The sequence below is a fragment of the Pristiophorus japonicus genome, chromosome 7 (genome assembly GCF_044704955.1).
Source record: "Pristiophorus japonicus isolate sPriJap1 chromosome 7, sPriJap1.hap1, whole genome shotgun sequence".
In the NCBI taxonomy this organism is placed as follows: domain Eukaryota; kingdom Metazoa; phylum Chordata; class Chondrichthyes; family Pristiophoridae; genus Pristiophorus; species Pristiophorus japonicus.
Window position 1 is genome coordinate 211,439,439 of NC_091983.1, and position 12,172 is coordinate 211,451,610.

The following is a 12,172-nucleotide window of genomic DNA, read 5'->3' on the forward strand; positions in this document are numbered from 1 at the left end:
GCAGCTCATCTGTGAACGCTTTGCTGCCTTAAGGCTCAGCGACAACTATTTCAAATGGACCATGTTTACTGTTTGGACCTGTTCCGTAATGTGTTAGAAACATAGAAATTAGGTGCAGGAGCAGGCCATTCGAGCCTGCACCGCCATTCAAGATTATGGCTGATCATTCAACCTCAGTACCCCTTTCCTGCTCTCTCTCCATACCCCTTGATCCCTTTGGCCATATCTAACTCCCTCTTGAATATATCAAACGAACTGGCCTCAACAACTTTCTGTAGTATAGAATACCACAGGTTAACCACTCTCTAAGTGAAGAAATTTCTCCTCTTCTCGGTCCTGAATGGCTTACCTCTTATTCTTAGACTGTGACTCCTGGTTTGGAACTCCCCAGCAACAGAAACATTCTTCCTGCCTCTAACCTGTCCAATCCCGTCAGAATTTTGTGTGTTTCTATGAGATCCCCTCTCATTCTTCTAAACTCCAGTGGGTACAAGCCCAGTTGATCCAGTTTCTCCTCATATGTCAGTCCTGCCATCCTGGGAATCACTGTCCTCCCTCAATAGCAAGAATGTCCTTCCTCAGATTAGGAGACCAAAACTGAACACAATATTCCAGGTGTGGCCTCACCAAGGCCCTGTACAACTGCCGTAAGACCTCCCTGCTCCTATACTCAAATCCTCTCGCTATGAAGGCCAACATGCCATTTACCTTCTTCACCGCCTACAGAGGAATCTCCGTTATCAGCCACTGGGAAGATCATCTCTAGAATCCTCCTCAACCATCTTCTCCCTGTGGCTGAGGAGCTTCTCCCGGAGTCACAGTGTGGATTCCGTCCAGTACAGGGTACAAGGACATGATCTTTACGGCGCAACTGCAAGAGAAATGCAGGGAACAGCACCAACCCTTGTACATGGCCTTCTTTGACCTCACAAAGGCCTTTAACACTTAACCACGAGGGACTATGGAGCGTCCTCCTCCATTTCAGCTGCCCCCAAAAATTTGTCACCATCCTCCACCTGCTCCACGATGACATGCAAGCCGTGATCCTGATCAACGGATCCACCACAGACCCAATCCACAACCGGACTGGGGTCAAGCAGCGCCAACCCTCTTCTCGATCTTCCTCCCTGCAATGCTCCACCTCACACTCAACAAGCTCCCCACTGGAGTGAAACTAAACTACCAAACCAGTGGGAACCTGTTCGACCTTCGGCATCTCCAGGCCAGGTCCAAGACCTTCCCATCCTCGGTCATCGAGCTACAGTACACGTGGATGATGCTTGCACCTACGCACAGAGGCCGAACTCCAAGTCATAGTCAACATCTTCACTGAGGCGTACGAAAGCATGGGCCTGACATTAAACATCCGTAAATCAAAGGTCCTCCACAAACCTGACGCCGCCACACAGCACTGCCCCCCCAGTCATCAAGATCCACGGCGAGGCCATGGACAAGGTGGACCACTTTCCATATCTTGGGAGCTTATCAGCAGGGGTAGACACCGCCTCCAGTGTGCCAGCACAGCCTTCGGCCGCCTGAGGATGTTCTCAGATCAGGCCCTCAAATCTGGCACCAAGCTTATGGTCTACAGGGCTGTAGTGATACCCACCCTCCTGTGTGGTTCAGAGACGTGGACCGTATACAGTAGACACCTTAAATCACTGGAGAAATACCACTGACAATGTCAACGCAAGATCCTGCAAATCCCCTGGGAGGACAGACGCACCAACGTTAGCGTCCTCAATCAGGCCAACATCCCCAGCATCGAAGCAGTGACCACACTCGACCAACTCGGTTGGGCGGGCCACATTGTTCACATGCCTAACACAAGACTCCCAAAGCAAGCGCTCTACTCTGAACTCCTACACGGCAAGCGAGCCCCAGGTGGGCAGAGGAAATGTTTCAAGGACACCCTCAAAGACTCCTTAATAAAATGCAACATCCACACCGACACCTGGGAATCCCTGGCCAAAGAATGCCTTAAGTAGAGGATGAGCATCCGGGTGGGCGCTGAACACAGAGTCTCATTGCCAAGAGCTTGCAGAAACCAAGCGCAGACAGCGGAAGGAGTGTGCGGCAAACCAGACTCCCTACCCATCCTTTCCTTCAACGACTGTCTGTCCCACCTGTGACAGAGATGGTAATTCCCGTATTGGACTGTTCAGTCACCTAAGAACTCACTTTTAGAGTGGAAGCAAGTCTTCCTCGATTTCGAGGGACTGCCTATGATGATGATCATTCGCAACTCTAAATTATAGATTTCTCTACCTAGTCATCAGGATGTGTTGATGGAATAATGGAAATGATTCTTCCTTACTTCAAAAAGTTGTGTTAATAATGGAAATGATTCAGTTATAATGTAAAATATATTTTATTCAAAAGTTTAACACTTGTTTGTACCAAACAAAAATATTCTTGTATCAAACTTTAAAGTTTTCAGTTAAGATCACTTACAAACTTTTAGACTTGTAAATTTACATAACTTACAAAAAACTTATTTGGGAACAGTAACAACAGTAACAACAGCAGCAAAGAAAGACTGCACCCATCTCTCCTGCACCTTATTCCAAGACTTGGTCTTGTTGACTCGCGCAGTGTTTCCCGGGTTGGTACCAAGCTTATTCTTTCGAACATCTCAGGTAATGCGCACTTCTTGATTTGGGTGGGGGGGGGGGGGGGGGGAGGCGCGTGGGGGAGGGCAGGCGGTAATGTGGAAGGCCCGGCTTGGGCCTCTTCAGAGGTTGGTCTGGGGATTGGAGTGGGAGTGACGGCTGATTCTGTCAACGAGTGCGGGATCTGGGCGTGTTCTCTTATTGCAGCAGCTAACTCCGACATTCCCTCCCTCTTGTGCCCTGACAGTGATTCAATTACCTGCAACATTCCCTCCCTCATAGAAACATAGAAAATAGGTGCAGGAGTAGGCCATTCGGGCCTTCGAGCCTGCACCACCATTCGATAAGATCATGGCTGATCATTCCCTCAGTACCCCTTTCCTGCTTTCTCTCCATACCCCTTGATCCCCTTAGCCGTAAGGGCCATATCTAACACCCTCTTGAAAACATCCAATGAACTGGCATCAACAACTCTCTGTTGCAGGGAATTCCACAGGTTAACAACTGAGTGAAGTTTCTCCTCATCTCAGTCCTAAATCGCCTACCCCTTATCCTAAGACTATGTACCCTGGTTCTGGACTTCCCCAACATCAGGAACAATCTACCCGCATCTAACCTGTCCCGTCCCGTCAGAATCTTGTATGTTTCTATGAGATCCCCTCTCATCCTTCTAAACTCCAATGTATAAAGGCCCAGTTGATCGTCTCTCCTCATGTCAGTCCAGCCATTCCAGGAATCAGTCTGGTGAACCTTCGCTGCACTCCCTCAATAGCAAGGACGTCCTTCCTCAGATTAGAAGACCAAAACTGAACACAATATTCCAGGTGAGGCCTCACCAAGGCCCTGAACAACTGCAGTAAGACCTCCCTGCTCCTATACTCAAATCCTCTAGCTATGAAGGCCAACATACCATTTGCCACCTTCACCACCTGCTGTACCTGTATGCCAACTTTCAATGACTGATGAACCATGACACCCAGATCTCGTTGAATCTCCACTTTTCCTAGTCTGCCACCATTCAGATAATATTCTGTCTTCACATTTTTGCTCCCAAAGTGGATTACCTCACATTTATCCACATTATACTGCATCTGCCATGCATTTGCCCACTCAACTAACCTGTCTAAGTCACCCTGCAGCCTCTTAGCATCCCCCTCACAGCTCACACCGCCACCCAGTTTAGTGTCATCTGCAAACTTGGATATTACACTCAATTCCTTCATCCAAATCATTGATGTATATTGTAAAGAGCTGGGGTCCCAGCACTGAGCTCTGCAGCACTCCACTAGTCACTGCCTGCCATTCTGAAAAGGATCCATTTATCCCGACTCTCTGCTTCCTGTCTACCAACCAGTTCTCTATCCACGTCAGTATATTACCCCCAATACCACGTGCTTTGATTTTGCACACCAATCTCTTGTGTGGGACCTTGTCAAAAGCCTTTTGAAAGTCCAAATACACCACATCCACTGGTTCTCCCTTGTCCACTCTACTAGTTACATCCTCAAAAAATTCCAGAAGATTTGTCAAGCATGATTTCCCCTTCATAAATCCATGCTGACTTGGACCGATCCTGTCACTGCTTTCCAAATGCGCTGCTATTTCATCTTTAATAATTGATTCCAACATTTTCCCCACCACTGATGTCAGGCTAACTGGTCAGTAATTACCCGCTTTCTTTCTCCCTCCCTTTTTAAAAAGTGTTGTTACATTAGCTACCCTCCAGTCCATAGGAACTGATCCCGAGTCGATATTGTCGGAAAATGATCACCGATGCATCCACTATTTCTAGGGCCACTTCCTTAAGTACTCTGGGATGCAGACTATCAGGTCCTGGGGATTTATCGGCCTTCAATCCCATCAATTTCCCTAACACAATGTCCCGCTTAATATGGATATCCTTCAGTTCCTCCTTCTCACTAGATCCTCTGTCCCCTAGTACTTCCGGAAGGTTATTTGTGTCTTCTTTTGTGAAGACAGAACCAAAGTATTTGTTCAATTGGTCTGCCATTTCTTTGTTCCCATTATAAATTCACCTGAATCCGACTGCAAGGGACCTACGTTTGTCTTCACTAATCTTTTTCTCTTCACATATCTATAGAAGCTTTTGCAGTCAGTTTTTATGTTCCCAAGCTTCCTCTCGTACTCTATTTTCCCCCTCTTAATTAAACCCTTTGTCCTCCTCTGCTGAATTCTAAATTTCTCCCAGTCCTCAGGGTTGTTGCTTTTTCTGGCCAATTTATATGCCTCTTCCTTGGTTTTAACACTATCCTTAATTTCCCTTGTTAGCCACAGTTGAGCCACCTTCCCAGTTTTTTTTTTTAAACTCCAGACAGGGATGTACAATTGCTGAAGTTCATCCATGTGATCTTTAAATGTTTGCCATTGCCTATCCACCATCAACCCTTTAAGTATCATTTGCCAGTCTATTCTAGCCAATTTAAGCCTCAAACCATCGAAGTTACCTTTCCTTAAGTTCAGGACCCTAGTTTCTGAATTAACTGTATCACTCTCCATCCTAATAAAGAATTCTACCATGCTATGGTCACTCTTCCCTCGCACAACAAGATTGCTAATTAGTCCTTTCTCATTACACATCACCCATCTAGGATGGCCAGCTCCCTGGTTGGTTCCTGACATATTGGTCGAGAAAATTATCCCTAATACACTCCAGGAAATCCTCCTCCACTGTATTGCTACCAATTCGGTTAGCCCAATGTATAGATTAAAGTCACCCATGAAAACTGCTGTACCTTTATTGCATGCATCCCTAATTTCTTGTTTGATGCTGCCCCCAACCTTACTACTACTGTGGTGGTCTGTACACAACTCCCACTAGCGTTTTCTGCCCCTTGATATTCCACAGCTCCACCCATACCGATCCCACATCATCCTTGCTTATTATTGCATTAATTTCCTCTTTAACTACCAATGCCACCCCGCCTTCTTTTCCTTTGTCTATCCTTCCTAAATGTTGAATACCCCTGGATGTTGAGTTCCCAGCCTTGGTCACCCTGGAGCCATGTCTCCGTGATGCCAAAGACATCATACCCGTTAACTGCTATCTGCGCAGTTAATTTGTCTATCTTATTCCGAATACTCCTCGCATTGAGGCACAGAGCCTTCAGGCTTGTCTTTTTAACACATTTTGCCCCTTTAGAATTTTGCTGTTCACTGACAGCGCATCAGCTACCGAAGACATTCCCTCCCTCATGTGCCCAGACAGTATTCCCATTTCTCAAGAAAGTTGTTATTTCTCCCAACAGTCCCGATACCTCATCACCCACCCCACTGATGGTGTCCAAGAGTGATCACGTAAGGTCATTGCCATCATCTGAATCACATCTGTTAGATCCTGCACCTCAGGAGAGCGCTATCGAGCTCTCTTTCCCCTCCTCACCTGGTGTGGCTCGCTACATCCCATTGGGACCTGCAGCCTCGGACTGGGAGAAACCATGGAATGTTCCAACACTCGTACCACTCATGAAAGGACCTGGCACCTCAATGGGCAGCACCTGCACCTCCTCCAGAGTAAGTACATCAGTGTGGGCTTCATCCATTACCTCCCCCTGTCCCTCCCCCTCACCTCCATGCTCTCGGTCTGGAAGGTGGGACTGGAAGATGTTCTCCTCTTCAGCCTCGTCTGCATCTGAATTTTCTTCTGAATCTTCTTCTGAATCGGCTTCAGCCTCGTCAGGGTTGGCCTCAAGTTCTGCAAAATATAACACAACAAATGGTTAGCAGCAGAGGAGGGGGCAGGGTGGGTGATATGAGTAGGCTCACACAGCTCAGGCAGTAGGCTCATTTGAAGGACCACGATGAATGATAGCTCATTGCATTAACCAAAGCGTACCTGATGGAGACATCCCCGTGAACCAAAGCATGGCTGGCCAGCGCAGTACTTAATATTTAGCAAAGCCAGACTGTGGAATTTGCAGGACTTACCCTCTCCCTCGAGTGTGGGCCCAGCTTGTGCAGTGGTGGTGCTTTTCTCCAGGCAGAACTCATCAAAGCAGCGACCCGGTCTTCCAAGGGTGTCAGTGGGTGCAGATTTGCCGGGCCTCCTCCTGTTCGAGTTCTTTCTCTTTTGTTGTGTGCCACCTTCCTCTGCAAAGATGAAAATATAACTTTTGAGAGAAGGTGTATTTCTGCTGGGTGGGACATATACGATGGTCACATTTGCAATTCCATTGAATAAATGAAAATATTACACTAAGTACTTGACCAAGGTCCTGCCACTTCTTTTTGCACTGGTCTCCAGACCTCGGTGTGGTCACCATTGCACAGTAATCTTCTGCAAGTTGATTCCAGCGTTTTCTTTTGGTGAAACTTTGTGTGACCTCTACTGGTGTCCAGCTCGTGCCATCTGGCCTCAATTACAGTAACCAGTGTCTCCATTTCATCCTGTAAGAAATTCTTGATCCTTGAGCCACTTTGCATCTTGTATTACAGCTCTGATTTTTCTAATGAGGATTAACATTCTCACACAATCTGCTCTTTAAAAATGGCCAAAAGTAGACCGGAAGCTGTATTGGGCATGCACGCCCATAGCAGTCACGTCAAAAACATTTTTTTCTTTTACGCATGCACAGAAGGAGGGGGGCATGTGGGGGGGTCGTCGGGTTTTTTTCCGGTGCAGACATTAGGCTCCATCCCCTGAAGCTAAAGGACAGGCTGCGCAACACCAATTTCAACAAAATAGAACGGGGAAACTTGCTAGTTATTTTTTTTTGGAGTAGTCGGGGCCAAAAAAACAGGGGCAACTCTTGCAATATGCCAAAAAACAGCACTGGGGAAAATTAAGGCCTTTGTTCCTAAAGTTGGACCTTGCACTGGCTTCTCAAATGCGCATCTCCTCCTATTATGTGTGCAAAGCCACTATTGATTTAGAATGGTCAAGCAGAAATCACTGGTCAGAAAAATCCATTCTCAAGTAATGCATCTGTCCCTCTCAGATGACAAAGATAAATACATCATTCATTCTCATCCTAAATTCCTAACTGGGTGATGGTAGAATTTCATTTTGTTCGAGTTGTCACAGCTACTTCATCCTACATCATGTCAGAATAGCAGTAGATCCACGGTTTTGTTGCTGCGATAGTTACATAGAATGTACAGCACAGAAACAAGCCATTCGGACCAAGTAGTCGGTGCTGGTATTTATTCTCCACACGAGTCTCTTCCCATTCCATCTTACCATCTCCCCCCCACCCCCATATGCCTTTCAGCATATCTTTATCCCTTTTCTCTCATGTACTCATCTAGTTTCCTTTTGAAAGCATCTTAGCAGTTTGTCTCAACCACTTCATGTAGTAGCGAGTTCCACATTCTAATCTGCGTAATGATATTTCTCCTTATTTCCCTATTGGATTTATTAATAACTATTTTGTATTTATGTCCTCTAGTTTTGGATTCTCCCACAAGTGGAAACTTTCTCTCCACATCCATTCTGTCCAACCCATTCATAATTTTAAAGACCTCAACTCTCCTCGAAGTCTCTTTCCTAAAAGGAAAAAAGCCCCAAACTGTTCAACCTTTTATAGCTGTAATCCCTCAGTTCTGATACCATCACTGTAAATCTGTTTTTCCACCATCTCCAGTGCTTCGATGTCCTTTTCATAATTTGGAGTGCAGAACTCTGCGCAATGCTCCAAGAGCTGCCTGACCAGGGTCCTATACAAGTTTAACATAACTTCACTACTTTTGAATTCTATACCTCTTGAAATAAATCCCTGTGCTTTGTTGACATTTGTAATTACTTTGCCGACTTGTGATGCTGCTGTATCCCTAGGTCTCTTTGCTTTCCTACCCCATTCAGTTTTATTTTTAAACTTATGTGGATGATGTTTCTGTTTTGCCTTCCAAAGTGCATCACATCACATTTATCTATGTTAAAGTTTATTTGCTGTTTAACGGCCAGTCTGCAAGGTTTTTTAAATGTCTTCTTGTATTATGCTGCATTCTTCCTCAGTTAGCTAAACCCCCCCCATTCGGTACTAGGCAATTACCACTTAAATTAAGGTACTTGTTGATGAGTACCATAAATTAACCCAAACAAAATAATTGGGACAATCACAAACTAATAAAATGCACATTTGAGGAAAGTTAAATATAATATAATACATTAACTCAAAATCCAAATGGCACAATAGAGCAAACTGCCTTTGCATCGTCTTAAAAAACAATGGTGTCTCCCAAATACAGGCACATTATAACCTCCATTAACCGCACAAATTATTTATCAGTGTTCACAGAACAAAGCCTTTTGTAAGCAGTCAGTTATTGGTAGTTAAGCTCCTTTTCTATGAGATTGAAAAAAATATTTGTTGTATTGTACCCATCTTCTTTCCCCAGAGTCAAATATTACTGTACCATACATAAAAGACCAACATTTTGCAACTCTAGATTATCCCATCAGTTTCCATTATCTACCCAGGAATTTGGGGGGGGTTCCATAATAGATGTTATAATGTTCACACATTTTCAGATCACAAGTAACACAAAATAGTTACTTTTTAAATTGGTTAGAAATACATACATCACATCAGGGCTATTAGCTGTTGTCACCAGTACATAGAGATCAAAAAATATGTCCAAGTAATTACAGAAGTATGGGGCTCCTTCTCCTGTCGTGAGCTTCCTGTAAAACAAAGCTGTATTACTGTCAGAGAATGGAGGCTGGAATCAGTGATAGAGGCAACGAAGGGCTGATCATCAATCAAAACATACAAAGAATATTTAAGAAGTCAAAAGTATGGATACAAAAAGCTGAATAGTTACTTGGCCAAAGAGGTTATGACAGTTCATAGCAAGATATGAATGAACACTCTACTGCAGCCCATCAGGGCAGACCCAAGTTTGAAGAATCCTGTACACTACTCTCTCAATCCCTTTCTGCTAAATCTCTATCCAGTTCGAAGCTGAATGTGAACCAATACTGCCTTCATCCCGTGCTGCCCAGCAATCCGACGGAAGTGCTGGTCAGCCAAAGACAGGGTCAGGCTCGGCCGAGATACCTCATACCCAGTGACAACACTTACTATTTCAGCTCATTAGAGTGTGAGCTTGCTTCAGTTGGCAGCACTCTCACCTCAATCAAAAGGTTTTGTTTGCAAGCCCCATTTGCACATTGACCGCATAATTGAAGATACCGTCCTTCAAATGAGATGTGAAACTAAGGCTGCGTCAGCCTATTTTGGTACTTTAAGTGAACATTAAAGAAAACCATGACATTACTTAAAAAGGGAGGGGGAGTTCTGGTCAACATTCCTTCCTCAGCCAACACCACAAAAAAAATGTAACCGGTCATTTATCCAGTTTCTGTTTATGGGATCAAAAATGACCACTGCATTTGCTTACAAAGCAGCTGCAAGTATGCAAGTCTTTCATATGTGAGCGAGGGTCACTTGCATGAGGTGTTGGAGGGAGACAGTGGAACTGTACCTCCAAGGAGAAGGGAGAGGAGAAATGAGGCTAAAGTACAAGTTACTGCAACCACGTTACATTTATAAGAAGCTGCAGCAATTTACTATTTTTACCTTTTTGCAAACAACTTCAAAGCCATAAGAGAAAACACTGCAACACTGAACATAAACAACACAAACACATAGGTGATCTCGGGAAGAGTGTTGCGGATATTCCTGAAAGCTCTTCGGAGCTGAAATACAAAAAAACATTAATATTGAAATTTGGAAATAGTTATATTTGATGTTAAACCTGTTGCTGTGGTGGCACTGCACACTGATTCTGCACCATGCTATGGCAGACAAAATTAAAGAAATATTGCATACCTACAAGTCAAGTTTCTAATCTTACTGTATTTATAATCAGTGGAGGGTCTTGGTAATGGATATTCATTCGAATGTACAAAAGTAGAAAATAAAGCTCACCTGACGGCTTTCAGTGAAGTTTACACAAAACAGCGGTCTCAAGACTCTTGACCATCTGACTGCGAAATACCCAGTTTCTATCAGAGCCAAATATACAATCATATCCATCAACGTGAGCTGCAAGTGAAGCAATGCCACATTTAGAAACGCACAATAGCTTTAGACAGTACTACAAACTAATATTTTTATAAATTGGTAGGAGGAAATCACAATGGGATGGGAGCAGAGAAGAGCAAGAAAAAAAATCATGCAAGGAAAATTAAACATCACATGGTCCTGCTCCCGATTGCCATCTAGTGGACTCCGACTGGAAAGTGCACGTGTAGAGATGTTGAGCGAGGGGTTTGCCAGAACTCATGTGCAGAGTTGGGTCAAGTGCCAGGGGTGGCTGACACCTGTACAACCATTCACCAGTGCAAGTCAGCGACCTCCGGAGGAGAGGGGAAAGGTAAAAATAAACCCAGAACCAAACAAATACAACTGGGATACTGAAAAAAAAAATCACAATCAGACAGAATATTGAAAAATTCAAACATATCACAGATGGGGTGGAATCATACAGGTAGTGTTAGGCAGTCCCTCGTATCGAGGATGACCTGCTTCCACACCAAAAATGGATGAGTTCACAGGTGTTTCAATGAGGGACCAGACAATCTAGGTCCCGAACTACATACTAAAGGGTGGAAGATGCCTGTGCATGGATTCTTTTAATGTGGGGTGGCCGTCGCACACCAACCGCCAGACGGGCTTGACACAGCTAGGTCTTGATCCAGTGGCAAGGGTTAACCAAAACGACTGGAGACTAGCTCTGATGCATGGACCTAGTGTGCACACATGCTCCTACTATTCATCGATCTTAGTGTGGGCTGGCCCGTGCTGTCCCTGGGCCCTCGCCTCTTCTGAGCCCCGAACCCTCGTCTCTCCTGGGCCCCGATAGCTCACTGCTCCTCTGCCTCTTATGGCTGTCTGTGATTATTGGTCTCAAGACTAAAGTACTAGCATTTAAATAGCACTTTATCATGTCCTCGGCTTACAACACCTTACAACCAATGGATAACTTCGGCTATGTTGGCACTGCTGACAGCCAAGGTAGCCAATTTGACAGAACAAGGTCCAACCAACAGCAAATGAATGAATGACCAGATAATCTGTTTTGGTGGTGTTGGATGAGAAAGGAATGCTGGCCAGAAGTCAAGAACCCCTTGCTGCTCTGTTAATAGACACGCTTGGCTTTCATCTGATAAATAACATGACCACCAGAGACAAATCACAACCATTATTCAGATTACACACTCACCAATATGCTGACAATGACACAGATGTTTTTTGCATCTTTCCAAAACACTTTGCTGGGAGTAATTTTTGAGAAATGCAACAGCCGTACAGCAAATATTAGCAGGCAAATAAACTCCATTGTTGAAGTTACCTGTTGGGTTAAAAGAAAAACATTAATTATTCTTCAGTGCCCCAAGAGATAAATTATTGAAAATGGTAATTTAACAATGACATTTTAGGAAGTCGACTTGTATCGGTACTTTGCGATAGGAGATCTTTCAAGGCCACAAATGGAAACACTGGTGACACACTGCTGCCAACAAATCTATTTACACCACGAACTCCTTCACAGCAACCGAGCCAAAGGTGGGCAGCGGAAACGTTACAAGAACACCC

General features: G+C 44.6%; 1 protein-coding gene across 1 annotated transcript in view; it reads right to left on the minus strand.

Annotated features, from left to right (window-relative positions):
• tpcn3 (two pore segment channel 3) overlaps positions 1-12,172 on the minus strand; it is a 92,722-nt gene that overhangs the window by 42,362 nt on the left and 38,188 nt on the right. Inside the window, exons 4-7 of the mRNA XM_070884567.1 lie at positions 11,799-11,927; positions 10,502-10,618; positions 10,151-10,269; positions 9,151-9,252 (exon numbers count right to left, since the gene is read on the minus strand). Coding sequence (XP_070740668.1) covers positions 9,151-9,252; positions 10,151-10,269; positions 10,502-10,618; positions 11,799-11,927 — 467 coding nt within the window. The remainder of the gene's footprint in view (positions 1-9,150; positions 9,253-10,150; positions 10,270-10,501; positions 10,619-11,798; positions 11,928-12,172) is intronic.